Source organism: Ursus americanus, chromosome 3 (assembly GCF_024610735.1).
Source record: "Ursus americanus isolate L20-20 chromosome 3, mUrsAme1.1.p, whole genome shotgun sequence".
Lineage (NCBI taxonomy): Eukaryota > Metazoa > Chordata > Mammalia > Carnivora > Ursidae > Ursus > Ursus americanus.
In genome coordinates this window covers 1,502,377-1,530,059 of record NC_142129.1, presented here as the reverse complement: position 1 = coordinate 1,530,059, position 27,683 = coordinate 1,502,377, and the positions used below count along the sequence as shown (strand labels likewise).

Here is a 27,683-nt window from a genome sequence, read left to right as displayed (position 1 = left end):
AGGTGCTGCAAGGAGCTGTGATGCTGTCACTGGGACTGGCCTGTGTGGGGGCCGGTTGTGCCGCTGCTGTTCGACGGGCCTGGGGTCAGAGCCACTGGGCACGGAGCCGGGGGCTGGAGCCCCATCACAGGATGAGGCGTGTGACAAAGGAGAGTTCATACCAGTAGTTACCCTTCTGCCACCTGGAGGGCTCACTCCCTCACCTTGCCGCTCCTGGCTCCACAGAGCATGGACTCCACTCCGGACGGGGGGTCCCAACACCTACCAACAAAAGGGAAGGGCTGTCGGACCCCAGGCCCGGGCCCCAGGGAGGCCCGGCCCCATAAGGGTTAAAACATCTTTCTACGTGGGTTTTCAGAGAGTTGAGGGCAAGTAGGTGGCTTCTGTCTGGGAATTCCACTGAGAGCCATGCAGATGTGGCTGTCATGGGCAGGTCCAGGGTCTAGCACAGACGGAAAACACACCAGCCATTTTACGGAGAAAGGCTAATTAAAAGAATGGCCAACTAAATATTAAAAGAAGAAGAAGAGGAAGAAGAGGAAGAAGAAGAAGACGACGACGACGGCAAAAGGGGACACGGAGTATCCCATGGTGGCGAGCGCCGGCTGCAGACACAGCGGGAGTCAGACCTGCTGGAACCCCAAGTTCTGGAGGAGGCCTACGGACGGACTGACGGATGGACGAAGGCTCAGCCAGCTCTGCTGGTGCCGTGGTCGTGGGAACTCGGGCTGCGGCCGCCACCATCGGGGGGACATACAGGAGCGGTCTGGTGACTGCGGGAAGTGCAGGGTGGAGTCAGCTTGCTGGACGGTGCTGTCGGGGAAAGCTGCGGGCCAGGAGGAGGGTGCACTCGTGCCCACTGGTCTTTGGTCCCCTGCACTGCCCCATGGACGGTGCACGGTGTCCAAAGTGCGGTTCCACGCTCCGGCCGCCACGCAAAGCCGGGGTGTCTGCGCGGACTTCATGCTTTCTGCTGTTTCTCTGCCTTGGTTTCCCGGTACTTGTGTGCTGCTTGTTGTGAAAGGGGGCTGTCCTGCTGTGGTGGCCCACGTTGCCTGCCACGCTGGCCACTGGAGGAGCCAGCAGTGACTCTGCCCGTCTCCTGCCTCGCAGAGCTCGCTCCCTGACCCCGTGGGCGAGGGGGGCTCCGCCAGGCACCCCCAGCTTCCACTTTCTGAGGTTGCTGGCGGCGTGCCTTCTGCAGCGAGTTCTTGTCCCCCCCACCCCCAGACCCGGGCTGCACATACTCAGTATGTTCCTGATTTATCTTCTGAGCCTCTTTGCTTTCAGTTTTTCAAATTATTTTATTTTAGACTTGTTCTTATAAACTGGTCTTTTAAAAACTTCAGATTTGAGATTCTGTTTTATCTGATGATTAAATCCAGTGACCTTTAAGGGGATCACGGACGATTGGGATTCTCTCTACAATCTCATTCTGTGTGGCTTGTCGTGGTGTTTCCTCCTGGACGGCCGGGGCGTGCTCTCCAGCCACGGCCCCAGAACCTGGGATTCCTGCTCTGTTCGCAGCGCCCGTGCATGTCCAGCGGCTGCGGTAGCGCTCTGGCTGCCTTCCTACACCGTGAGGACCGTGGGGGACCATGGGGAGTGTGGGGACCATGGCTACCGTGAGGAGTGTGGGGGCTGTGAGGAGCGTGGGGACCATGGGGACTGTCGGGACCGTGAGGACTGTGGGGACCATGGGCACTGTCGGGACCGTGAGGACTGTGGGGACCATGGGGACCGTGGGGATTGTGGGGACCACGGGCCACGCTCTCTTGAGCCGCGTGCGCCCCTCCCCTGTGGCATTCGCGCCTGACGTTGTAGTTCTGTTTGTTTCCAAGCCCACCCCAAACATTCATCCTTACACTCGCTGCTCTTGACCATCAGATCTTGACCTTCATCCCCAGAGACTCATGAAGGCCTCTCTCTCCTCACCGGCTTCTTCCTTCCTGGGCATCTCCCCCATTAGAAGTTTTATCTATTTGCATACTTTTCTTCCAAGTTTTATTTGGAAAAATTGCAAACCCGCAGGAACATCTTAACCTCCACCTGGATTTGCTGTTGCCGCTTTGACCCGTGTCATCTGCTTCCAGTGCGCGTGTGTTTCCTGGCTAAGCCGTTAGAGAGTGAGAGCACTGTGACGCGTGTAAGTACCGTGTACCCTGAGGACGAAGACGAGCTTCTCCGTAACCACAATGACACTATCACGTGCAGGAAACGTGAAGTTGTACTTTTATTTGCTATACAGTGATTTTCAAAGTTTTGCTATTATCTCAATAACCTCCTTTGTAGGAATTATTTTAAATAATTTAACACATTTTATTTTTTATGCTTTTAAGATATTTTAAATATTTTAAACTATTTAAATGTTTAAAATCAAAGATGCAATGACCTGCATTACTGCTCATGTCTCTCCTGGGTCCTCCCTTCCAGAATAGTCCCTCAAACTGTGTTTTTTTGCCTTTAGTGGTGGTGACATTTTGGGGGGTCCAGAAGGTGGTTTGGCCTCCACGTTTTCCCTGGGCCCGTGGCCGTGTACTGTGCTCCAGGGCCAGCGATGCCAGGCCGGGCCGGGACAGCGGCGGTGCAGAGGGCAGCCCCGTTTCCTGCTTGCCTGTTCTCAGCCTCTCTCGCTCCACTGCAGGGAGTTTCCCTCTCTCCATCCGTACCTCAGCAGAACATGTAAAAATAGGTTTATTTTAAACACACTTCTCGGCTTTTGTTAGCAGAGGAGCTTTCAGGAGGCGGGAGTGGCCCTCCGTGGTCTGCGGCGCTCCCCTTGTGAGTCGGGGGCAGGCGGCTGGGTCCCGCGCTGAGCCCGATCTTGCCTGGACCAGCGGCTCACTCGGCGGGCGGCTGTGCAGCACCAGGGCCAGACGGGGTATGCTGTGCGGGGTGCTGCGCCGGCCTGCGGTACCGCTTTTTTCCGCCCAGCTGACAGGCGACTCTAATGTCCGAGCGCGAGGCCCCACGGCCACAGGACATCTCTGTGGGTGCTTGCTCTCCGCGGTGGCAGAGCCCCGTGCGTGGCCGTCTCCCAGCACCCGCGGGGAGTCGTGAGCGCCTGGCCCCACATCAGGTGCCCCCCGCCTACGTGTCCCGCTCCCAGGACGCCCGGAAGGACCCAGGCCGCGCCAACCTGCACTCATCGTGGTGACGTTTCTAGCGTTCCAGCACCCGTCCTACCGGCGCCTCCCAGTGCCCGCGGCTTGCAGGCAACCGCTCTCGGCTTCGGGGCCAAGAAAGCCGGCAGCTCCAGGCATCGCACAGAGCCCAAGTGAATGCAAGCCTCTCCGCACACACAGCCCCTGGGCGGACGGGCGTTCCCCGTCTTCCCGGGACCCTAGCCTCATTCCCTGCTCCGCAAGGGCGGTGGGGCAGGTGTGTGGGCTGGGGGCAACGTGACCTCTCTCTGGAGACTTTCTCTGTGTCTTCAGGATTTCTCCCCCGCTCATTCATTCATTCGTTCATTCAGCAGTTGCTCCCTGAGCGCCCTCACCTCTGGGTAAATTCAGACAAACGCCTGCTTCCCGGCCGGCGGCTGGGAGCACGTGAGCTCGGGGGACATTTACTCATCCTCAGGAGCCCACCTCGGCTGCTGGGGCCCATGGCTGACAACATCCTGACGGCCTTGAGCCCTGGAGCCTTGCCTGCCCCTCTCCCCGGCCCCAGCCTTGGGACTCTGAGGCTCGGCCTCCAGGAGCCCGTTGGTCGTCCCTGCACGGTGGCCTGCCGTCCCAAGGCCCGCGTGCTGCTCATTGTCCCCGGAGCAGGCAGAACTCCTGTGGATGCCTCCCCTACCACGCAGGGGCGGGGGGAGCCGATGGAGGCCCCCGATGGCCCCGGGAGGGACTGTGAGCGCGGCCTTCTCCCAGGGGCCAGTGTTTGTGGGCCTGGGGCCTAATCTCACAGGCCGGGGCGTAAACACCAGAAACCCTTCTCTCTCTGGGCTGCGGGCTGGAGGCCTGAGATGCCGCTGTCATGGGGCTGGTGTCTCCTGGGGCCGCTCTCGCTGGCGTGTTCCCGTGTGTCCCCACATGGCTGCCCTCTGTGTGTGTTCATCTGCTCCTCGAGCATCTGCTGAGCACCTGCTGTGTACAGGCTGCTCTGCCGGTGGCTGGTTCTTGGGGTACCTTGTGACTCGGGGTGGAACTCGGAAGCAACCGCGGGCAGAGGAGGTCGGAGAGCCGCTGTCCGTGTAGACGGCTCTGTGGATCGGGGGACCTCCTCTCACTGGCTCTGAGCTCAGTGCTTGGTGTGGACTTGGGACGTGTCTCTCGGTTTCCCGACCCACTTCCGTCCTTGTGAATACTTGCCTGTCTCCCTGCTCCCGCGTGAATGCTCGCGGTTTCTACCGTGCTCGGCACTGAGTCGCTAACCGCTGTGCAGGTGACAGGACATGAGACACGGGTGCTAAGCGGACCCACCCGAGGCTCTGAGGCAGTCGCGTCAACTACTTTCTTAAGGCATTTAAACTTTTTTTTATTAAATAAGGCAAAATTAACCTCTGCAGATGTTATCTATTACCGATTTGGCGAGTAGACTCTTCTCATAGATAGAGAAAAGGCCAACTGGTCCAGTCCAGCAAATTATTCTAATTCCCTGAGGCTGGCATGGGAGTTAATACAGCTCTACGCGCCATGTGCTGAGGGCGCGGGGGACACAGTGCCAAGGGTGGCTGGCCACCCCTGAGGGTTCAGGCCCTGCTCCTGCGCCCAGCTCTGACTGAATGCCAGCTTCTGCCATCCTGCTGGCCAGTCAGGGGCGTCTCTGTAAGGGACGTGGTGACTAGCCGTGGAGACGTGGCCGCGCTCCGACCGCGGAGCCCCCCACCACGGACCCTGCGGAGCGGCTGGAGCGTCTCTGTCTTTCTAAGACTCTGTGTCTGTGTACCTGTACCGACTCAGACACAGTGTTTAATTTTAATTAAGGTTATTTAGCACATAGTTGTCAGCATGTATCTGCAAAGTGCCCCAAACGAGCTTTGCTCACGGTTTGAGAGAAACTGAAGACGCCCCCGCTTGTCCGGGGCTGTGAGAGGGCGCTGCGTGGAGGAGGAGAAGACCTGGGGCCTTAGCCTCAGGACAAAGCTGCCCCTAGTCCGGGGGGAGCCTCACACCCCGTCGTCGACAAACACCTGCCGTGGCAGGTCCCTCTTCTCTTGCTCAACTGAACAGGGTAAACTGATGATGAACGAATGGTGGGTATTTTCACCTGACTTCCCCACCGACTCCCAGTGAGGGAGGAATTCCAGCGGGACCCCCGCTTCGTCGAGCACGTTTCGGGGTGCCGGTCGCCTTGTGGCTCCCGCCGTGCAGGCCTGGCCGGTGCCCACGGGCCCAGCCTGGCGAAGGGCAGCCCTAGATGTGGGCAGGGGTTGTGCTCTGGCTGAACTTCAAAGGATCCACGGAAAATTCCCTCCGTAGCTGTGCCTTTATCTACGCGTGTCTGTCTCCCTCGCGTTCGCAGCGTTGGAACACTGTGTTGTGTTGGTGGGACAGCCTTCCTCCGTGGCCGTACCTCTACGGCGACCTGCCTCCTCCTTCCCGCCCTCCTCCTCCTGCGCGGCTGCAGGGCTCCATGTGCCGCGACGCACCGGCAGCTGTGGGCCGTGATCACGGAGCTCAGGGCGCTGTGGCTCCTGACGCCTGGAGGCCGGGCTTGACGGCCTCGGCCAGAACGTCCCCGAGCCTCCCTGAGGCCTGATGCGAGGAGCCGTGGCTTCTGAGAGTCCGGGTGCTGCCGGCCTCGGGGAGCCATTTGTGCAGCACCGCGTGGGGACCACTGGTGTCGGCTCTGCTTGGCTGCTGTCCCTGGTGGCCTGGTGGCCGTGGAGACGGCGGGGGAGGGGAGAGAGAAGAGCCTGCCTCTGGAGGAGGGGCCCGGAGGCTGGCTCCAAGCCGCGCCGCGCTCCCTGGGCCTTTGGGCTTGAGGGCTTCGGGGTGGGCGCTCGGCCGCGCTCCTGGGGAGACGCGTAGCCCCGGCCGGCTGCGCCTCTGGCTCGTCCACAGCGTGAGACGCCCTTGAGGGTGAGCACAGCGAGGCGCCCGCGCTCCCCTCCGCCCCCAGCACGTGGGGTTCAGAGGGAGGCACGAGCCGCTGAGCTTTGCTGTAACCGGGAGTTTGCGCGCCATCCGAGGGGACTCGGCTTCTTATTCTGCACGTCTGGACGCTCTGTCGGTGGGCCGCTGTCCCCCAGGCCGGGGACGTTCAAAGGCAAATATAATTTATAACTTGTTACGTATTTATTCCACAGAGTTCTTCTTTCTTCCCTTTATTTCAGCAAAGTAACTAATTATCATGTTGTAATAAAAAATTTTCACATACCTTACTCTACTGACAGTAATGACCAAAAGGATTAAAATATAAGATGTAATTATAGTTCAGGGTACCAAATTTGAATTAAAAATGTAAATTAAAGTAAATGTAAAAATTAAAATGTGAAGATATTTATGTCTTCAAAAAGTTTTTGCTTTTAGATTATTAAAATTATGTCAAAAATAAAAGGCTCAATGCAAACTAGAATATAAAAATTTAACTAAAAATTATTGAAATACATTTAATGTTTTATTTAATTTTAAACACTGCATAATTAGCTGTTCTTAGCTAATGTCGCAAAGACACTTCCGGCCCGACGGCCATCTCGTTACCGGCGTGGGGGGCCGCGGGTCTCCCACGCGGGCTGCACCTGCTCGCGGACACGTTCGAGAGGAGGATGGGTCGATGCTGCGTGATTCCGCGCTAAGTTGTCCCTACCTCTGCGTTCCTGCATTCTACGAGGAAACGTGGGACACGTTCATGAATTTGTGCTCTTACCGAAGGTCCCGCCTTGCCAGCCCGGGTAGAGGCGCAGCCCCGTGAGGCCCTGGGAAGGCCCCGTGGGACTTCCTCTGGGGCCCGGGGGCACCCGTCTGGGGAGCGTGGGTGTCGGGGTCGCCCGCTGTGCTGGGCCAGAGCTGAGCAACGGGTCTCACGTAGCTGTTGACAGAACACGTGTTTGCAAAGCCTCAGGCCGTCAGTGTGGGGCGCAGGCAGGACTCGGGTGTGGGGCGGGTCTGGATGGACTCACAGAGCATTTGAGGGCCAGCAGTCCCCTTCGCCAGGAGGCAGCCGGGGGACGTGTTTGCCGGGTGTGTGCGGCTGCGCCCCGCCCCCCAGAGCCAGCTCCCCGACAGCGCAGGGACAGCGGGTGAGAGGAGGCCGTGGTGCCGGCGACCTGGCTTAGACCCCTCCCTGAGCATCACGCTGTGGGTGTACTTTTCCTGACTGTAAGCCAGCTGTTCCTGTTCGGGCTGAGAACGTTCTGTTTCTGGTCCGGCCTCTGCAGGCCTTGGTGTAGCCGAGAGACGGCAGAGGTCACCTGGCCTTGTGCTCACTGAACGGCTGCAGTTAGACAAACCGACACCCGGAGCCGGCGGTGTGGAGCTGCCGGGACTCCCTCGCGGCTGCTGGGGCTGCAAAATGGGCCGGCCGAAGGCGCTGGCGGCTTCTTAGGAAGTCAGGTAGTAAACCGAGGCTGAGACCCCACACTTCCAGCCCTCCTCCTCCCCTGAGAGAAGTAAGATCAGATATTCACCGAGAACACGCACACGAGTGTCCGGAACGGCCCCAAACTGGCTATGACCTGGTGCCCGAGAGATGGCGGATGGATTAAACCGGTGGTTTATTCCCACACGGGATGGACTGAAATGCCTTAGCCCTGGCGGAGAGTACAGGACCCACACGGGGACGTTCACGCAGGGCTCCATCCACGTGCCGTTCCCGGTCCTCGAGTTCAGGAGTGGCGGCCGGCGGGCCGGAAGTCCTGGGGAGGGCTGGGAACAGCAGGTGTTTACCGGCATGGCGGTTAAGTGGGCCCTGCGTTTGCCAAGAGCCGTGAACGTAAATCAAGTGCACTTTGTTAGCTGCCAGTTATGCCTCGGAGGGCACGACGCAGGCCAGACAAGTCATTTCGAACCCTGTTGCCAGTGAGGTGAGCGCTAACCCACAGCAGAATAGAGGAGTACATCCGAATCCAGTCACTGTGACGCAAACACGTTCTCAGGGGCCCATCAACGCGACTCTGTTTGGAGATGTCCTTGGACCGTTCTGACCGTCCTGACACAGCGAGTCGGGGCTTTGCTGGCTGCTGGCTGCAGCCTGCAGGCCAGGTCCGGCCTCCCACCTCCTGCAGCACAGCCATGCCCATCCCTCCCCCACGCTGCTGAGGATGCAGGCAGGAGACCCTGCACCCTTCGAGCGCTGGGATGGTGACGGGCTTCTCCCGTGCGCGTCGCAAGCATGCCGGCCCGATCCAGTCCTCAGCAGCTGGCCAGGTCCGCAAAGAACATCAGATCAGTGACTAGCTTCCCGTTTATGTCTTCTTGAAATCACGAAACCTGGGTCATACAAGTTCAGGGGCAGAGAAATGACATCAACTCCCACTTTGCACACCTCCCTTTGGGACTCGATGATGGGGTGACCCCCATGCGAGTGCCCATTGGCTCACCAGGCTCCTTGAGGGGAGGGTGTGTGGCCGCAGCAGCCCCAGTGGCTCCCGTGCCTGGGTGACGGGGTGGATGACCTCAGTCCGCCCCACCCCTGCTCCCCAGAGGGCACCCCTCCCCTGCCCCCAACAGCTGCAGCCCGAAAATCTCTCCAGCTGGTTCTTGACCTATACCACTTACTTTTTAATCAAAATAATGCAGAGACATAGTTTTACAAAGTAAACTCACTTTAGGAGGAGGCAGGCACGTTTCGTTTCTCCTGCTATTTCTGTCTGTATCAGTAAGTAAGGAGCTTGTGTCGCCATTCTCGACCCTCCTGTTTGAGACCTTCTCTCCCGATCAGCTTCCGTTGGGAAGCGTCTGCTCTCACCTCTCTCTTGCACTCCCGAGGAGCTTGTAATGTAATTTTTAATGCTTGGCGAATTACATTGTAAAATCCTCCAGAACTGAGGCCACTTAATATACTGTGATTGTTTCATTTCTTGCATTAAATCTTGTTTTTTCACGGAATCAATGAGTGCTCCCTCTTTCTAAAAAAAAAACTTGGTTTTCTATGTGTCGGGCACCGTCGGGGCCCCAGCTCCCCAGCAGCTGCTCCGGATACGTCCCGACACCTCAGTTTCACAGCTGACGGTGAGTCCTGGGCGTTCTGTGTCCTCCGCCGGCCGTGAGAGGCCCCTCTGGGGCTTCCCTCCCCAGCCTCACCTGCTCCCCACATCCACACCTTGCAATCCTGTTTGGTTGCTCGTTCTGATGGGACATCCGATGTTCCCTGAGAGGCTGCGTGGGAGCTGAATGCTTTGAGAGCTTGCGTGTCTAAATATATCTGTTCTATCGTCATCCCCGACTGTTATTTGCCCAAGGATGTAGTTTTAGGTTGGACGAGATTTTCCCCTGGAGTCCCGGAGGCCATTCCCTGCGTGCTCCGGGCTTCCTGGGTTACGTGGAGGCGTCCAAGTCCGTCCCGCGTCCCTGCCTTCCCCCGCAGTCTGCTTTTCGGTGGCTGGAGATTCTGTGGTGACGCGCGCTCACTGGCACAGAGGGACAGCTCGCGCTCTCCCCTGGGCAGCGTGTGCGGACAGCCTCCTGCCCACCCTGCCAGTCTCTGTTCCGGAGCTCCCACTTCACGCTGTCAGACCCCCTAGGCTGAATCCACTTTCCTTAACTTTTTGTCCTATTTGAGTTCTTAGTTTCACTTCTGGGGAGATTTGCTCAGCTTTTCCTTCCATTCTATTAACAATTTTGCTTCTATTGTCACAGGAATTCCTTCTTGTTCTTTGAATAGTCTTTCTTGTTTTAAATAGCACCTTGCTTCTGTTCCACGGCTATGATATTTCTCTTGTCTCTCGGAACATCCTAATTATATTTTCTATGAAGCTTTCCTTAAATAAATAGATAAACAACTCCCCCCAAAGCTTGGGCGTCTTTGGATGTGCGTGGATTTTAAGGGTCAGGCTCTTCAAAGTTTGCTGGCCTGGGGTGGGGGCGGGGGTGGGGACACCCGCCATCCCCCCGCAGGATCTCCATGTCTGTAGCTCTTCTCCCTGCGATGACCTGTGTTTTGTAGAGGGGCCCACCAATCTTGTCTGCTGTGTAAGCTGAAGGGCAAGGGGTTCATAACTCAGTGTGCAGGCTTTTAGCAAAGCTGTCCCCTGCCCTCAGCTGTTGCAGGTGTCTTTGAGCCCAGAGACCCCCGGGAGCCGTCCCAAGGTGAGCCTGTCTCCAGCTGGGCGGGAGGGTGGGGTCTTGGCTGTGCAGGCTGGGGGTCTGTGCTGGACGCTGCTACGTGCCCCATCTCAGCCTCGTCTGGGCGGTCTTGGCCTCATCTGGACGGTCTCAGCTGGGAGAGCTGCCCTCGGGGCCACAGCCCTCTGTCCTGGGGCCACCTGTTCTCTTGTCCCAATTGGGTGAGCTCTCCAGGCTCTTCTGGGCCTCTCGCCTCTCTGCTAGGCTGGCGGGGGCTCTGGGGACTGCACCACACCCAGCCCCTCCCTTGCCTTCCAGAGTTACTGATCCCAAGGTCACCCTGTAAATGTCCTGCCACCTCATCTCCACCTCATAGTTGGCTCCACGGGGAATCCGGCCAGGTTTCCACGCTCTTACCACACCCCAGTCTTCAATCCCAAGAGTGCCAGTGACTGCTTCCCACACTGTATCTATTATGCCTCATTGTACCCCACTGTACCCCATTATACCCCACTGCACCCCATTATAACCACACGACACCCCATTATACCACACTGCACCCTATTATACTCATTGCACTCCATTATATCCCACTATACACCAGCACAGCCCATTATATCCCACTGTACCCCATTACACCTCATTGCACCCTATTATAGTCCCTGTACTCCATTATATCCCACCATATACCAGTATACCCCATTATGCCCCACCATACCCCATTATACCCACTGTACACCAGCACACCCCACCACACCCCACTGCACCCAGCATATGCCACTATTACCACATTCTGTGTCCGCTCTGCTCTCCTCTCCTTATGCTCGAGCCCTCGTGGTACTTTAGCGGTGCTTTTGCAGTGGAAGTGAGCACCTGTTCCCGATCCACCCCGTTTCCGCAGGATTCACTCTAGGCAACCTTGAGTGTCGTAGGTTTGGGGGCTGTGGGTGCAGGTGCTGAGGGAGATGGGTCCTCAGTGGCCTGTAGACCAACACTTAGGGGAGCTGGATGGTGGCTTCATCTTGGAGACACTGACGAAGACCAGACTTGTGTGTGAGGACGTCCTGGGGGGGACATCACGGTGAGGGCGTCCCTGGGGCGTGAGTTCACCGGGGGACATCACAGGGGAAGGCGTCACGGGGAAGACGTCACTGCGGGGGTGTCACGGGGAAGGCGTCACAGGGAAGACGTCACAGGGAAGACGTCACAGTGGGGGTGTCACAGAGAGGATGTCACAGTGGGGGCGTTATGGGGAAGGTGTCACGGGGAAGGTGTCACAGTGAGGGCGTCACAGGGAAGCTGTCACAGCGGGGGCGTCACAGAGAGGATGTCACAGTGGGGGCGTTATGGGGAAGGTGTCACGGGGAAGCTGTCACAGCGGGGGCGTCACAGACAAGGCGTCACAGGGAAGCCGTCACAGTGGGGCTGTCACAGAGAGGACGTCACAATGGGGATGTCTCAGTGGGGGTGTCACAGGGAAGCCGTCACAGTGGGGTGTCACAGGGAGGGCGTCGCTGGGGGTCTGGCATTTCTGGATGTGGCGTGTCCCCCTAAGCAGGAGGGGACATGTACCTGGGGCTCAGAGCCAGGTTCCCCCACTCCGGTGAGTGGGACGGCGGAGGAGAGCTGCTGTAGGTGAGACCCTCGGTGGTCCCTTCCTGGGGACGTGCCCTTGTTGGACTGAGTCAGACTCCAGTGCCTGAGACACGTGGTGTGTGTAGCGGCCCCCCCTCTTTCCGTCACACATATTCCTGGAACCAGCAGCCCAGGTCCACCGAATCCCATCTCGTTCCGTGGGGTTAAATGCACATTTTCTCATTATCCAGCTAGGTCCAGATCCTGACGGCGGGCGCTTCCTCCCCATTCTCCCGGCAGATTTTTGGATCAGGCGAATCTGATGGTATTTATTTCTGCATACGCTGTGGAAATGCAGGGGATGAGCCAGATGGCCCCCGTTTAACCCAAGGTCGCCTAAAGCCTTCGCGGGCAGGCCCCCGGCAGGACCCCGTCTGGCGCCCTGTGGTGGGAGCAGGTGAGGGCGGCACAGTGTCCTGGGCAGAATCACGCATCGCCACCATCGGGGGCCGGGCGCGCTGGGGGCTCCTCTCTCCGAATCGTCGGCCCCTCGCCTCTGTCCCCGGCAGCGAGCGCAGCCGGCACTCGACACAGGCTTGCGGGCGGATCCAGTAAGATGCGGCCTCAAACACAGGCGCCCGGAATGTGGCACCTGAGCCCGACACGGAGGACCGCGGGGTGGGCGGAGGGCCAGGGTCCGCGCACAGGTGCCTCGTGTCTCCAGGGGCCGCAAGGCGCAGACGCATCTGCCGAACAAATACGGGACCTTTTTAAGGTGAGAACGTCCCCATCGAGTCTGCGCACATTCGGTGGGAAAGGGCGTTCGCGATTACGTAGAAGTACGTGGATTTGTGTTATAACCATGAGTGGAGACGGTTCCCCAAAGCCCTCGAATCACTGCGCTTGGTAGTAGCCGCGCGAGCGCGGCGGTGGGAGCGGCCGTAGTGCAGGCACCCCAGCGGGGCTGCGGGGCTGCGGTCACGCTCAGAGCCCCTCCGTGTGCGCGCGCGTGTGTGTGCGCGTGCGCGCGCGTGTACGTGCGTGTGTACGTGCGTGTGTACGTGCGTGTGTACGTGCGTGTGTACGTGCGTGCGTGCGCGTGCGTGCGACGGGGACAGTGGGATGTTTGCGGCCCCTCCCACGGATGCAGTATCTAGGTTAGAACAGGAGGGACGCATCTCATTAATGAGCCAAATTACAGTGCTGTCCCTAAACCGCTGTAATCAGACGTAAAATCACACTTCCATCTGAAGCAGAGCCTCGTTGTGTGTCGTGGAGACTGGCTGTCCTTGGAGAAGCCCGGGACACACTCTGCTCTCACGTCTTCTCTGATGTGATGAGTCCACACCCAGGTCACCCCGGCGTCCTGGGGCGGTCTTCCTTGCAGGCAAGGCTGGCGGTGACATTTGTTTGTGGGGGGTGTGTCCCTGGAAGATTTTTTTTAGACAAGCGGCTGTTCCTCTGCATTACAATAACAGCCTAATTAATTTTCATATCCGCCTGACTGTGCATCTAAGCCAGTTGGAGGGTGTGTCACAGGAGGGGGTACAAACAGGAGACACGCCAGTTTGCAGCATGAGGGAGGCCGCCACTGTGGGGGCTGGGAGCTCCACGCTCACCCCCAGCACGGGAAGCAGCTCGCGGCTGATTGCTTCGGCAACCTCCAGATACACTCCCAGCCCATTGACATTCCAGGCACCCTCATACAACCCCACCTATGTAATTGTCTACTGGACCTATCATCATTTATTATGCAAAATTGAATTTTTTTGAAGCGTGAAGAATGAAGTAATTTCGTATGCAAACAGTTAAAATCCTCATGTGTATTCTGATTACGTACATGTTGATAAATGCACTTATGATGAGTGACAGTGTGAGATTTTGGGGTCGGGCGGTCAATCCATGGACGACACTGATGAAAATGATAAACTGAATGCCAGAAGTGTCCCCGACGCATCGCGGAGAAAACGTGCAAAATGTCAGTGTCTAGCGGGTGTCTATTAATAACTAAAAGTGATTGTGCGTAATGAGCAGAGGTTTTCCTGGTGATTGAAGTGTGTTCTCTTTTGCTCTTCCAGATGTCGCTGCTTAGAAATTCCTATTGCTTTTTACTGACAAATGCTAACGACCTCTCAACCTTCTCGCTGGTGCAGACCCTGTATTCCTTCCCCAGTTGCGCGGGGGCTGACGCTGGAACCCAGAAGTCCCCTCTCCCTCCCGCCCACTGTGTCCCTTGGTGGCACAGGCCCAAGGGGCGAGGTTTGGGTTTGGCTCTTTGGGAACTCATGGTTCCAGGAGGCTTTCAGGGCCCTACCCGGTCGCCAGATAGCAGTGCCCTGCGGCACAGCTGGGGGGGGGCATTCTGGATCCCCTCGGAGCCCTCGAGCCCAAGAGCTCACCAGGTCCACTGCCTTGTTTCGAATCTAAGGGCAGCCCAAGGCCCCGCATGGGCCACACAGACACAGGGAGGAGTGGGGGCTGAACCCCGGTTCTGGATGAGCACGGGGTGGGGGTTCTGATGTCTGTGGTGGAGGAGAGCCCCTTGTGAGCTGTTATTCTGGGCAGTAAATATGAGAATGAATCAGGCAGCATTGCACCCTCGAGGGGAGCAGACGTGCATGCAAATAAAGGCAACAAAACGGGGGCCCGAGGTGGGGAGAGGCCCGCTCCTCAGGAAGACCGTCCTGGAGGGGAGGAGCTCCGAGGCTGTGCAGCGTTTGGGGTTGGCTGGCCATTCTGATTGTGCAAGTGCAGGGTGGGCCTGGGAAGCCATGGCCACGCTCCAGCCCCGGGCGTGGGGACCGCAGTCTTCCCTCCACCTTGGGGTGGTACTTACCCCTTCAACCATCTTGCCTAGGGCTAGTTCACAGGTCAAAGCCATGATGACAGAGGAAGGAAATGTCCCTTTTTGTTGTTCATAAACTCAGCACTTATCTAATGCTCTGTGTTTATGGAATGAAAACCTAAAGCAAAACCCCCCCAAACCCTAAAGATTAAACACAAAATAAATCAATGAAAACAAAGCCAATAATACCAGAAACACTCAGGAACATAATCCAGTAGGTCAGCAGGACCCTAGCAGGTGACCCAAGCCACCAATCCCACCCCTGCTTCCCCAGCCCAAGAAGGTGAATTCAATGAAATGCGATGTAAAGGCAAATTCTTGCCGCCTGTTGGGGTCACTCTAACCTCCGTGCTTGTGCGTTGACCTTATCTGGAAACAGGACCTTTGCAGGGTTCACCGGGCTCCTACTAGACGAGGTCCTAGGTCCAGTGACTGATGTCCTTGGAAGAGAAGGGACGTGGACACACAGGGGACATCAGGTCACAATGGAGACAGAGGTTGGGGTGACGTGTTTACCAGCCGAGGGACAGCAAAGGGGGAGCAGAGGCTGGGGGGCAAGGAAGGACCTCTGCCTGAGCCTCGGGGGCTCAGCTGAGCTGACGCCACATCTCCGACTTGCGGCTCTGGGCTGTGGAGGCGTCGCGGGCACCCCGCTGTCGTACCTGGCACGGCAGCCCTGGGCACTGGGCGCGTCGCCCCAGCGGCCGGTTTGGCTGCGTCCTAACACGTGGAGAGTTTGCGTCTGACGTTAAGAAACAGCTCCAGCGGGGTCTACTCACAGCCACACGCTTCCCCACTTCGAGTGCACAGCTCTGTGGCTGTTGGTGTACCCACAGATCTCTGCAGCCACCATGAGTTCGCAGCGCCCTCCTCTCCTCCATGAGAAACCCGAATCCTGCCGCTGTCACCCCCTCACCTCCGCCCCGAAGCCCCGGGCCACCTGCCGTCTTCCCGTGTCTGTCACGCTCCCCTCCTGGGTGACCGCGTGCGTGGAGTCAGCGCGTGGCCTTGGGGTCCGGCTCCTTCCGTTCAGGGAAACGTTCTCAGGACGCGTGCGTGTGGTAGCAGGGTCCGGACTCCGTTCCATCGCGTGGCTGGACCACGGTTGGCCCTCGGTCCGTGGGCTTAGGGCTGTGTCCTCCTTTGGCTGTTACGAGTAACGCGGCTGTACACCTCCGTGTACCACGTTCAGTATGAACACGTGCTCATCCCTCCTGGTGTGTGTGCGCCTCAGCGACGGCAGGGGCAGGGGCGGGCCGGGCGTCGAGGAGCGGCCGACTGTCTTCCTGTGTGCCCCCAGCGACTCGGACAGCCTTTCCGTCAAGTGTGAGGTCTCTGCGGGTTTTCTGCGGATGCCCTGTGGGCTGAGGGTCCTCCTACTCCTTGTTCGCGAGGTTCCTATCAAGAGAAGACAGCGGGATTTTCCCAGACGCTTTTTCTGTAGGTTCTGAGATGATCGTGTGGCATTTGTTTTATGCTATTGATAGGAACTATTACTTTATTTGGGTTTTGGATGTTAAACCGTGGGCACCCCTGGGATAAATCCTGCCTGGCCGTGTGTGGGATGCTTGTATGCTGCTGGGGTCCGTCCGCGGGAGTTTTGCTGAGACCCGCTGGCTCCGTATTCAGGAGCAGTCGCTCTGCCGTTGCCTTTTGTTGTGATGTCTTCACCCGGGGCTGCCGCCCGGCAACACTGGCCTCATAAACGCTGCATGTTCTTTAAGAAAGAAGGTGAGTCCCGATCTGTGGTTTAATGAGGTGCTCTAGTATCGTGCTAAGGGTCACCACGCAGATGCGGAATCCCCAGTCCAGGGGACCCGGGGCAGCGGGTGAGCCGGGAGCCACCCCCGAAGCTGTCAAGGCCACGGTCAGCTGCCCTCAGCACCGGTGTCTGGGGGGGATGGCTCGTTGCAGACGGTGGCCTCCGGAGGAGCGCGGGCTGTTCCTGGGGCTGCGGCCACGCTTGCCTGTGGTCGCAGGGGTGCCCCGAGCCCGCAGAGCGAGGCTGCTCCCGGGGGTGCCCTGCGCTCACAGGAGGAGGTGCTCAGGCCTCACGTCTCCTTTTCTTTGTCCATCAGGGCCGGTCCACGTGGGCACACTTCCACACACTGCCACATTGCTTCTAGGAAGATGTGAGCAGCCGAGGACAGGGTGGAAGACGAGGAGAGAGGTGGGTTCAGGAGGCAGGACGCAAGCCTCAGACAAGCAGGGCTGAGCAGGACCAGCAGGCCAATCCACCCCCGTCTCTGGCTTCGTGCCCCTTGTTCCCTGTGCCGCCGGCACCCCAGAAAGAGGAACAGCCGATTGCAGGCGGTGGTGGGGGGGGAGGCATCGAATACCAACTTTGCCTAATTTTCTTCTTGAGGGTGGATCCTGCAGAAAGCAGGAAAAACTGGGAGGAGAGTGGGTAAGCATGGACAGAGCGAATGGCAGCCTTTTTAATGGGAAAAGGAACTGGACACATGGAGTCATAGACTGTTCTAGAACAGGGCATCTAGGCCAGCATTCCATCCCGACCCCATTCCCTGAGCCGCTCAAGACAGAGTACTGGGAACCCTGCCTCTTCCTCCCTCTCCCTCACGCAGGCCTGTGCGGCTGGCCGTCCTGGTTGCGCCCCAGCCCCCATACCGCCCCGTGAGGACCGCCCTGCTTTCCTGCCCCATATTCCCGCCCCGCTGCAAAGCTCTCCCCATTCTCCACTCACTTCTGCCTGGACCCTTCCTCAGGGAGATGATCTTGTCCCCCTCAGCCCCCAGTCTCCTCACGCTGCCTCATTTCTCCGCACAGCCCCGTCGCGGCCTGGCCTTGTGAAGGAGTGGGGTCTCCCGGCGCTCGAACGTGATACGGCAGGCGTCCTGCTCCCTGTTCATGGCCGCTGCCCCCTCTGTCCGGACCCCGTCTCGCATGTAAGTGTCCAGGGCACGTTTGCCAGCAGCACCCCGAGCAAAGCCGCTAATGAGCTTCCGGGGGGCCTTTCTGTGTACGGCCTCCTGCAGAGGTCTCGTGTGCTCTGGTCGGGGGCTCAGTGGGCTGGGTCCCAAGCCCATCGCTTTTGGCGTTTTTCTTTAAGATGAGAAGCTCGGAAATGTCCACGCATGGTTTTCCTCTGTCCTCTTGTGCGAACCAGAGCACCAGGACTCCGGAATTCCAGGATTCCAGAGCCGGGAAGCTCTTCAGGGGCATCCAGTTCAACCCCCTGTTTACGGTGATGGGTATCAAGTCCTCGAGAAGCAGACTGCCTCTTCTGGGGTCCCAGGGCAGGGTGGCGGTCAGCACCTCTGCATCGCTCCTGTGGACCCGAGCTCCTGGGGTCCAAGTACAAGTTTGCAACCCCACAGAACAGCTCCTTTGAAGAGAGTCCTTAGGGTTAGGCCCGGGGAGGTGATACGGGGCCGTGGGGAGCATGCGTTCTCAGTGGAGGACAGTGGCCACCCCCGCCCCCGCCTTCCTCCTGGGACCACGTGCAAGCACTTCAGCTCCCACCCTGGCCCCGAGGTCCGCAGGCAGAGCTGGGGCCCCAAGGGGTGTCGGGTGAAGCTGGACGTGGAAACGTATGGCCTGCACGGCCTGAACCGGTTCCCAGCACTCAGAGCTGAATAAATATTTGCTGATTGATTGAACGAGTGAATGTATAATTTTAAGCCTCTGGCTCTCAGCTAATCCAGGACTCCCGGGAAATCAGTCTTTGTGAAGTTTCGATCAAAGTTGCCTCAGATCCTTCTGGAACAGGCAGGATAGAAATAACAGTTTTGAAGACAGTGGATGCCAGTGCCAGGGGAAGGGCAGGAGGGACGTGGCTCCCCACCCTCAGATATTCCCTGGCCGCCTGCCTACCACGTGCAAGACTGAGGTACCGTCAGGAATGTAATCCCACCACAGACAGTCACGGTCTAGGGACGGTGGGGGGAGATGCGGCTCTGCGTGGGGTGTCCGGGGGTGATGGTGCCCTCGGCGGTGCTGGCTGGGTCTTGAAGGGTTAGCACGGGGTTCCCCGCAGGGTGCAGGGACGCCGCTGCTGTGCGGGAACGGCCATGGAGAATGCGGGATCTGCTGGCTGCAGTCCGCCTGGCTGGAGCATGCTGAGCGTGGGGAGCGCTCCTTCAGCCGGAGGGTGGCCCTCGATGCTGTGCAGGCCTTGGCTGCATTTTATCAGACAAGCGGGAGCCGCTGGTGGCGGAAGTGACGCGCTCAGGTTGCCTTTGGGAAGACGCAGCTATGACGTGCCAGGCAATTTGTAATTAGGGGCAAAGGTAGTCGGGCCAGGAGGGGCTCCTGTAAAGGCGGGAAGAGCCACGGGAGCGGCCCCGAGCTGTGGCGGGGCAGAGGTGGGAGGAGAGGTCCAGAAGAATCAGTGAGGCCGCGAGGTGTGGGGACTGGTGGAGGGGCAGGCGGGGAGCCTTCCCGTGGCTGAGGACGTCCTTTCTTCAGAACACAGGGCTTTGGGGGGAGGAGCTCGTGTTGCCGGAGTCAGCCTGCGGTGCGGTGGACTTTGGTGGAGAGACGGCGTGGCTTTGGGTCTGAGTCCCATGTGGGGGAAGGACGCTGCGAGGTGGGCGACGCCTCCAGCAGGAGCCGAAGATTTAGGTAACACCTCTCGGTTTGCAGGGCGTTTCCTGTTACTTTCTTCCTGGTCGTTTCCCCTGTGGTTGTGACGCTGCACACGGATTTGTGGAGCTCGTTCCCATGGTGCTGTTGGCTCACCCGCTCTCAGCCCCTGCGCTATCGCGAGCCACACTGGACTCCACAGGCTTCCGACCCAGAGGGGGACGGTGCGTCCCCAGAGCCTGGGGTCTTCCCGACCGCCGCCGCTGTTTCAGGCTTTCTGTTTCCCCCTCCAAAGACCAAGCTTCTATAATTACGCAGAATTTTAATATCCGGGGAAACAGACGGCTAACCTGCCCCACAGCCCTAGCGTCAGAAACAGGGTTTGACTCCGAGCTGCCCATCTGGAGACAGAGCTTGTCAGGAACGTGAAACAATTCAATCCCCGCCGCCTGTGACCACGTTAAAGCGGAGGACGATAGTTTCGGGCCGTCATGTGGCTCCAGGATCCTGGGCTGGGCAGGTGTAGGGCCTTGGGGCACAGTGGCCCATAAGCAGGGCCCTAGGCAGGGAGAGCGCCCTGGGCTGGGCCAGCGGCTCCCACGACGAACACACCAGCACCCCTAGGCCTCTCCTTGGCCAGGACGGCCCCCAGTCACGACTGCTTCATTGTGGCAGTGGTCTCTGGGTGACTCCTTCAAGGAGCCCCCAGCGGCCCGCACCGTGGGTTGGATTTCCAGGCCGGAGCGCACGGGAGGAAGCGGGCCAAGGAGCAGGGGCCCGGCCACGGCCGCCACGCCGGCGCTGCCCTAATGGACGTCTCTCTGCAGCTTCAGGCTTGGTCTGAGAAGAAACAGAAAACCCAACAGACAGAGGTGTCGGCTCGCTGGTGCCCGCACAGCTCAGCCTTGCTTAGGGATGGGGCACTGTCGACATTTCGTTCTTCGATGCACGGTGTGTGCGAGAACTTGGGGGTCCGGGGGCGGGCGGGAAGGGGAAGACCCGCCCTCCGCTGCATGTTCCTGCCTGGACACAGTGTGGCCGCCAGCGCGCAGGTGCAGGGCCGGGCCAGGGGTGCAGTGTGCCAGGTGAGTCCAGCTCGGTGCATGGGAGCGGCTGGCTGGGCCCCCGGGGCGTGCACGGTGGAGGCTGGAGGCCCTGCTGGCTCCGCGAGGGCCCGCAGCACCTGTGCTCTGCGCCCACCTGGCCCGCTACACCATGGGGAGCCAGCAGGGGACCCCTCCCCCCCCGCGGCCAACTCCGCACCTGTCCGCGGGGCCACATACCGCTCCCGCGCCCTCCCTGCTGCCGCCGCCGCCCCCGGGTGGGGCACCAGGAGGCCTCCGCGCAACCACGGCGCACCCCTCCCTGCCCACTGCCCCTGCGGCCCCCCCGAGGCCTCTCTGTGGCCGCAAACCCAGGAGCCGGGGAGCGGGGGGCAGGTCCCTGCTCGGCGACCTGTGCCGTGTGGGCTCACATCCCGGACCGCCCGTGTGCATCTTATGGAATCAGGTGAGGCAGGCGGCCACGGTGAGACCACCGGCCCTGATGTCGCTCCCCGCGCTGCCCCCACCCGGCTCGCCCCGCTTTCCGCAGCAGCAGGACACACAGCGAGCGAGTTAGTAATGGCTCAGGTTGGGGGCTTCGGCGGCGAGAGATAGATCGGAGACGGCGGGATGCATCCCTGTGTGGGCGTCCCACGCGAGTCCGCAGGGCCCTAATGGGGCGTATGCACGCCTGGGTCAGCCAACAGCGCGCAGGTGTCAAGAGAAAGCTTCCAGCATGGCGTCAGACTTCCGTTTCTTGGGACCGCAGAAGCGTTTGGCCCCCTGAAGTATCGAGTTCGGATCCTGCGCGAAAGGAGATGGTGCTCCACGAGCATGTGAGCGAGTGAGGCACAGTGTTGCTTCCCTCCAAAAGAAGACACCGGACCTGGGTAGAAATGCTCCTGCCAGGCAGAGTGCACAACGGGGTCGGTTCTGATGGGCAGGACGGGCCTCAGCTGCAGGGCGGGAAGGGGTGCAGTGAGCCCCATCTCCGCTTGTCTCGGGTGTGAGAGACATGCCCAGGGAACCACTCAGCAGCCACCAGCCACGGGCCGTGGGCGGGCCAGGCCTCCTCGGTGACACAGCTGAGTCCAGGGGGGCGCTGTGGGTTCCCACCTGTGTGACCCAGGCAGAACTTCAGTGTTCTCATCTGTAAAGTGGGAAGGGACGGGAAATGCCCCCAGATGCTGGCCATACAGTCCAGGATGGACCTCCTTGTGTGTTCGGTGGATGGCATGGTGCCTCCTGAGCCCGGGGGCTGTCTCCTGGGCAGCGAGCCAGGAGGGCTGGCATGGGGAGGAAGGGGCAGTTGGGAAGGGCCGTTCGCACTGGCTGGTTGATGCGGCCAGGTTCCCTCGGAGCCGTGGGGCTGAGCTCCCTTCTGTAGGAGCAAGTCCTTGGCTGAGCAGTGCTCCACCCCGGGAGCTGCTGTTTCGGAATTGGGGTTCCAGGCCAAGGGACCAGCCGTTACACAATCCATACAGTGTGTACATAATTCAGGTACACGGGATTCTAGCGATTTCCAGGTGAGATCCCCCTCCCCGGTCCCAGATACCGCTAGGGAAGTCATGTAGCCCCTCTGGGCCCTGATGTTTCCATCTGTGCACGTGTGTGCACGTACCATGTGTATATCTGTATACAGTCATGTGTATGCATGCACAGCATATGTGTGCCCGTGTGCACGTGTGCGCACCATATGTATCTGTATACAGCCATGCATGCATGCACACATATGTGTGCATGTGTGCACCATGTGTATATCTGTATACAGTCATGTGTATGCATGCACAGCATATGTGTGCACGTGTGCACGTGTGCGCACCATATGTATCTGTATACAGTCATGCATGCATGCACACATATGTGTGCATGTGTGCACCATGTGTATACCTGTATACAGTCATGTGTATGCATGCACAGCATATGTGTGCACGTGTGCGCACCATATGTATCTGTATACAGCCATGCATGCATGCACACATATGTGTGCATGTGTGCACCATGTGTATACCTGTATACAGTCATGTGTATGCATGCACAGCATATGTGAGCATGTGTGCGCACCATATGTATCTGTATACAGTCACGCATGCATGCACACATATGTGTGCATGTGTGCACCATGTGTATACCTGTATACAGTCATGTGTATGCATGCACAGCATATGTGTGCCCGTGTGCACGTGTGCGCACCATATGTATCTGTATACAGTCATGCATGCACACACATATGTGTGCATGTGTGCATATATGTGTGTGCACATGTGCATGTGTGTGTGTGTGCACACATGGTGCCAGAGGGGGGGTGGGCAGAGATGGCCTCGGAAAGTTCTCCCACACCTAAAATTCTCTGATTCCATCAGTCTTTTCCATCAACGAATACTGATGCCCACTTCTTCCGTACCAGATGCTGTTCTAGGAGGGTCTCTGTCCTCTGAGCCCTGCGCTGCCCACTCCAGACTTCTGCCTTATCTCACCTCCATTTGCTGCCTTCCCTCCCGCTGGCTCATCCCCGTTTCCTCCCCTCCCTGACTCACCTCTGCACTGGTGCCCTGCCCCGCATGCCTCCATCCAGTGCTCTGCCACGGCTGCCCCAGGTGTGCTTCCAGCAGACTGTCACGTGACGGTGACGAGACACGACTGCAGCAGAGCCCACCCCCAGCTCGAGTGCATTCACTCCGCACACTGAGCCTCAGGGTGTGGGAAACAGGTGTAGGTAGTGAAGGATGAACGTTCCACGGCGGGAAGGAGTGCGGTGAGCCGTGTCTACCATCTCTTGGATTCTCTCTTCCACACTGAAATGTTTAGAGATCCGTCTTTTGTGAACCAAGTGGAAGCTAACCGTTAGAATACAGGCCGCCACATTCACTGCGGTGACTGGAGGACACCCAGTGATCCTACGCCTCGTGCTTTAGGTCCAGAAGCTGCCACAGCCTTCGTCCTGCTCTGGAGAATTACCGTGTGGGTTGCTGTTCATTCAGGGTTGAACTACAATAATAGTGGCACAGTTGTTTCCATTATTAATAGTCCTTACATTGGGACAGCGCTTTACAGTTTATCACAGATTTCACGTGTTTCAGTCCTTTGTTAATGGGTGCGCTTCGAACCTGAGCCATGACTTGGGAAGGTGCTGACCCTCTGCGGGATTGTTGGGGGACTGAAGGCATGCTCAAGACCACCTCCAGGTCCCTGGAAGCACGTTATTCCTGAACCTTTGAGAGGATGGAGCGTTTTGCAACAGTCGCTTTCACTGAATGAAATGGTCAGGAAATGGGTTGGTTTAGTTAAATAACATTTTGGGTAATTGCAAGTTCTAACATTTACTATTCATGGAGTACAAGTTTCCAAAGAATTAAAATGCAGACAGTGCTTACAAGCCAATATCCTTGTGAATATAGAGGCAAAAATCCTCACCAAAATATTAGCAAACCAAACCCAACAATAGAGTAACACGATCGTTCAGTGTGATCAGGTGGGATTTGTTCCAGTCATGCAAGGATGGCTCAACACCCATGCGTCAGCCGATGTGATGCATCACACTAACGGGATGAAGGATGGAAGTCATGCCACCATCTCTGTAGGTACAGAAGAAACATCTGATAAAATTCAACATGGCTTTATGAAAAAAATCTCAATGAGGCAGGTGTAGAGGGAACGTATCTCAGCATAACAAAGGCCGTATATGACACCCCCACAGCTGACATCATCTTCAGTGGGATCAGGAGCAAGACAAGGTTGCCCAGACTCACCACTTCTATCCCCCCGGAGCAATTAGGCAAGAAAAGAAGGCATCCAAATTGAAAAAGCAGAGGTGAAGCCAACACTATTTGTAGATGACATGATATTATATAGAGAGAACTCTGAAGACCCTGCCAAAAATCTGTGGGAACTGATTAATGAATACAGGGAAGCTGCAGGATACCAAATCAATACAGAAAGATGTCTTGCATTTTTAAAAAAGATTTATTTATTTATTTACTTTAGAGAGAAGAGAGAGAGAGAGTGTGTAAGTAGGGGGAGGGGCAGAGGGAGAGGGAGATGGGGGAGGGAAGCAGACTCGCAACTGAGCGTGGAGCCCGTCTCAGGGCTCGATCCCATGACCCTGAGATCATGACCCCCAGATCACAACCCCAGCTAAAACCAAGAGTTGGACATTTAACCAACTGCGACACCCAGGTGCCCCTTGATGATGATTTTTTTGAATTGGACACCGAAAGGAAAAGCAAACATAATCAGGACAACATCAAAGTAAAAAGTTTCTGCACAGCGAAGGGTGCCATTAACAGAATGAACAGGCAGCCTACTGAATGGGAGAAGGTATTTGCAAATCATATATCTGACACATATATCTGTGTATCCAAAATACACAAAGAACTCGCACAACTTAACAGCAAGCAAAACAAAACAATTTGATTAAAAATGGGCAGAAGACATGAACAGACATTTCTGCAAAGAAGACATCCAGATGGTGGACAGACATGTGAAGAGACACTCAACATCACTCATCCTCAGGGAAATGCAAATCAGAGCCATGACGAGATGTCACCTCACTCCTGTCAGAGTGGCTGTAATGAAAACCACAAGAAACGGTGAGTGTTGGTGAGGAGGTGGGGAAAGGGGAGCCGTCCTGCGTGGCTGGTGGGAAGGCAAACGGGTGCGGCCACTGCGGAGTACAGTGTGGACGGTCCTCAGAGAGCTGCAAGCAGAGCCACCCTGTGACGGGGCAGGTGCACTCCTGACACTGTATCCGAAGGAAATGGAAGCACTGTGTGGAGAACAGCTGCACCCACGCTCACTGCAGCTGTTCTCGCGATGGCCAGGATGTGGACACCACCGCAGCGCCCACTGATGGGTGAAGATATGCGTAAGACGGAATAGCACTGAGCCATGAAAGGAGGACGTCTTGCCATTGGCCATGACATGGATGGACCTTGAGGGCGTGATGCCCGGTGAAGTAAGTCAGACAGAGAGACAAACACGCGGGATCTCGCTTGTAGTGGGATCCCAGTGGCTTCCGGCGTCTAGAGTGACGGAGCCTGTAAGCTGTTGCCGGCGGGGCCCCATCAGCATCCCGAGCTCCCCTCACGGTCCCCGCCCTGCGGCCCAGGCCAAGGTGGCCGTGCTGAAGTGCGCGCCTCTACAAACCGGGTCGTTTTCACTACACGCGGACAAGATTTTCTGGCAGTTTGACTGAACACGCCTGGGCCTGTTTTCCTTTGTATTTTTCCTGCTGGGGGCTTGTTGAATTTCTTCAAACTATAAAATTCTGTCTTTCACTAAATGTGGGACTTTTTTTGATGATTGCATCTTCAAGTATTTTTTGTCTTGTTCTCTCTCTTCTCTTTTTCTGGGACTCCAGGCCCATGCAGGTTTGACCGTGTGCTGTGGCCTTGCAGGGTCCTGAGGTTCTCTGTTAGTTTTCTATCGCGGAAGAACCAATCACCCCCGATGTGCCAGCTTATGGTGGGAGTCGCGCTCACACCGTCTCTGCAGGGGTTCCGTGGGTGGGCAGTTTGCACTGGCGCTGGGGGGGGGGGCAGCTGGTACCTGTCCAGGCGTCCCGGGCTTCGGCTGGAAGGCTGGAGGCCAGGGTCGGGTCCTTGGGAGGGGCCTGCTGGTTAGGGATGGCGTGGGCCCCACGCGCGGGCGGTGGCTGCGTGTGAAGTGCGAGCGTGGGAGGGAGGGGGCAGGCAGAGGTCACCCGCCAGACGACTCCTCTCAGGGTGACCCTCCAGGGTCATTCTGCTGTTTGCTGCTGGTTGAGCTGGTTGCGGCTCTGGATTCGTCTGTCGTCCTGCACGTGTTTTAGCAGGAAGTGACCGGGGGGACCTCGAACGGAGCAGCAAACCAAGTCTCAGCGCCGGATTTCGGATTTTGTCCTGGGCCAGGCTGCTCGCCATCTTTCCCGTGCTCACGCTTGTCGGGTTGGCAGGGATTCGCACGGAGTTTGTGGGTCCTGTCTGTCTTGGGGACCCCTCCCTCACTCTTCAGAGGCTTGGGTAGCCCTGAACGTGGGACAGAGGCACCCCGGGAGTGAATGCCGGGAGGGGAGGGCTCGCCCTGCGCTAACCCCTTGCTCCCGCCGTGGACGCCCGTGAGCTCCGCCTGTGGCCCTGCACCGTCCCGTCTTCAGGGAGCTCTCAGTGTGCCCCCAGAGTTTACAGTTACGTCTGCAGAGAAGTCGAGGGAGGAACTTCCGTGGCCCAGACAGAACTTACTGACCCCACGTTGCAGACCAGGCACTTGAAGCCCGTGCTCCAGCTGGCCTGTCTTTCCCCTGCCGCCAACCTCCCACACCCTCCTCCCCTCACTGCGTGGAGCCAGTTTCAGATCGTCTTGGGTGTCACATGCTTCCTGTCTTTAGACCTCCTCACATGCTGTGCTGTCACATTGCTGTGATCGCAATTGTGCAGTGCACGTCCCGCCCTACTGTCTGCAGTGGCCCTACTCACTTGCGGAAGTTCCCTCTTCCCTCCTTCCTGCCCCTGGCTCACACCAGACTTCAGCTAGCTGTCATTTACTCTGGGAAGTCTCATCTGGCTTCACTCCCTGGAAAGGGGCCCCTGTGTGCGGTTCTAGTCCTGGCACTTCCCTCCCTTGAGGTGCTCACTGTTGGACCACCTGGGAGTAGGATGACGTGTCTGAACACCTGTCCCCAGCAACTGGCCGAGTGACCTTGGGCATGCCCGTCTCTCTGTACCTCAGTGTCCCCCTCAGTAACGTATGGGTAACAAGCACACCTGCCCCGTGGGACAGTCGTGAGGGTTCGGTGAGCTCCCGCGTGGGTGTGCAAACAGGTGATGCTCGGTCCTGCTGGCACCGTGCTCCTGCTCCCCTCCCCCTACTGCAGTGACAGCAGGTGGCCGGTGTGTTCATCGCTGGCTGGCGAGAATGGGAGGCACTTTCCCAGGCCCCCGGCGGGTTGGAGCAGAACCCAGACCCTTCGCCGCCTGCTGCCTTAGGCGCCTCCTCCAGCCGCTCCTCCCGCCGGGCTCTGAGGGCAGAGGCGGGTCCTTGTTAGTGTCTGCCCACCCGTCCCCGGCCCCTGGGGCTTTGGCGGCTGTGTCCACATACAGGCCACGCTCGCCGCTGCCCCCAGGAGAGCCAACGACATACCACAGGAAGTCTAATTTAATCCATGCACAAATATGACAAGGGTTTTATTTTTTTTGCTAATAAAACAGATTACTTATCATATGGCATGAGTTGAAAATTACTCAGTCTAAAAATGTCTGGTGAACAAAGGCTTAATTTTAGCAAACAATTCTAAATCAAGCACTTATGAAAGGCAACTTTTGTTCCCAAACCAAAAGGACACCCTCCCTCTTTTGGATAAAAAGAGAACTTGCTTCAGGAGTGATTCTGCCAGAGCAGACCATCTCTTCGTGTGAAAGTCACTGTTCCTCCCGGGCCTCCTTGTGCAAGGGAGACAGAGACACAGAGACACAGAGATACAGAGACAGAAAGAGAATGGGAGACCGAGACAGAGACAGTCAAATGCTG

The 27,683-nt window shown here is 57.9% G+C and overlaps 1 protein-coding gene across 4 annotated transcripts in view; it reads left to right on the top strand.

Annotated features, from left to right (window-relative positions):
- Positions 1 to 17,959, top strand: part of DNAJB6 (DnaJ heat shock protein family (Hsp40) member B6) — a 111,545-nt gene extending 93,586 nt beyond the window's left edge. For all 4 annotated transcript variants that reach the window (XM_045792215.2, XM_087860650.1, XM_087860649.1 and 1 more), the window contains exons 10-11: positions 17,380 to 17,498; positions 17,663 to 17,959. In XM_045792215.2, coding sequence (XP_045648171.2) covers positions 17,380 to 17,498; positions 17,663 to 17,944 — 401 coding nt within the window. In that variant the 3' untranslated portion in view covers positions 17,945 to 17,959. The remainder of the gene's footprint in view (positions 1 to 17,379; positions 17,499 to 17,662) is intronic.
- The last annotated feature ends 9,724 nt before the right edge of the window (positions 17,960 to 27,683 follow it).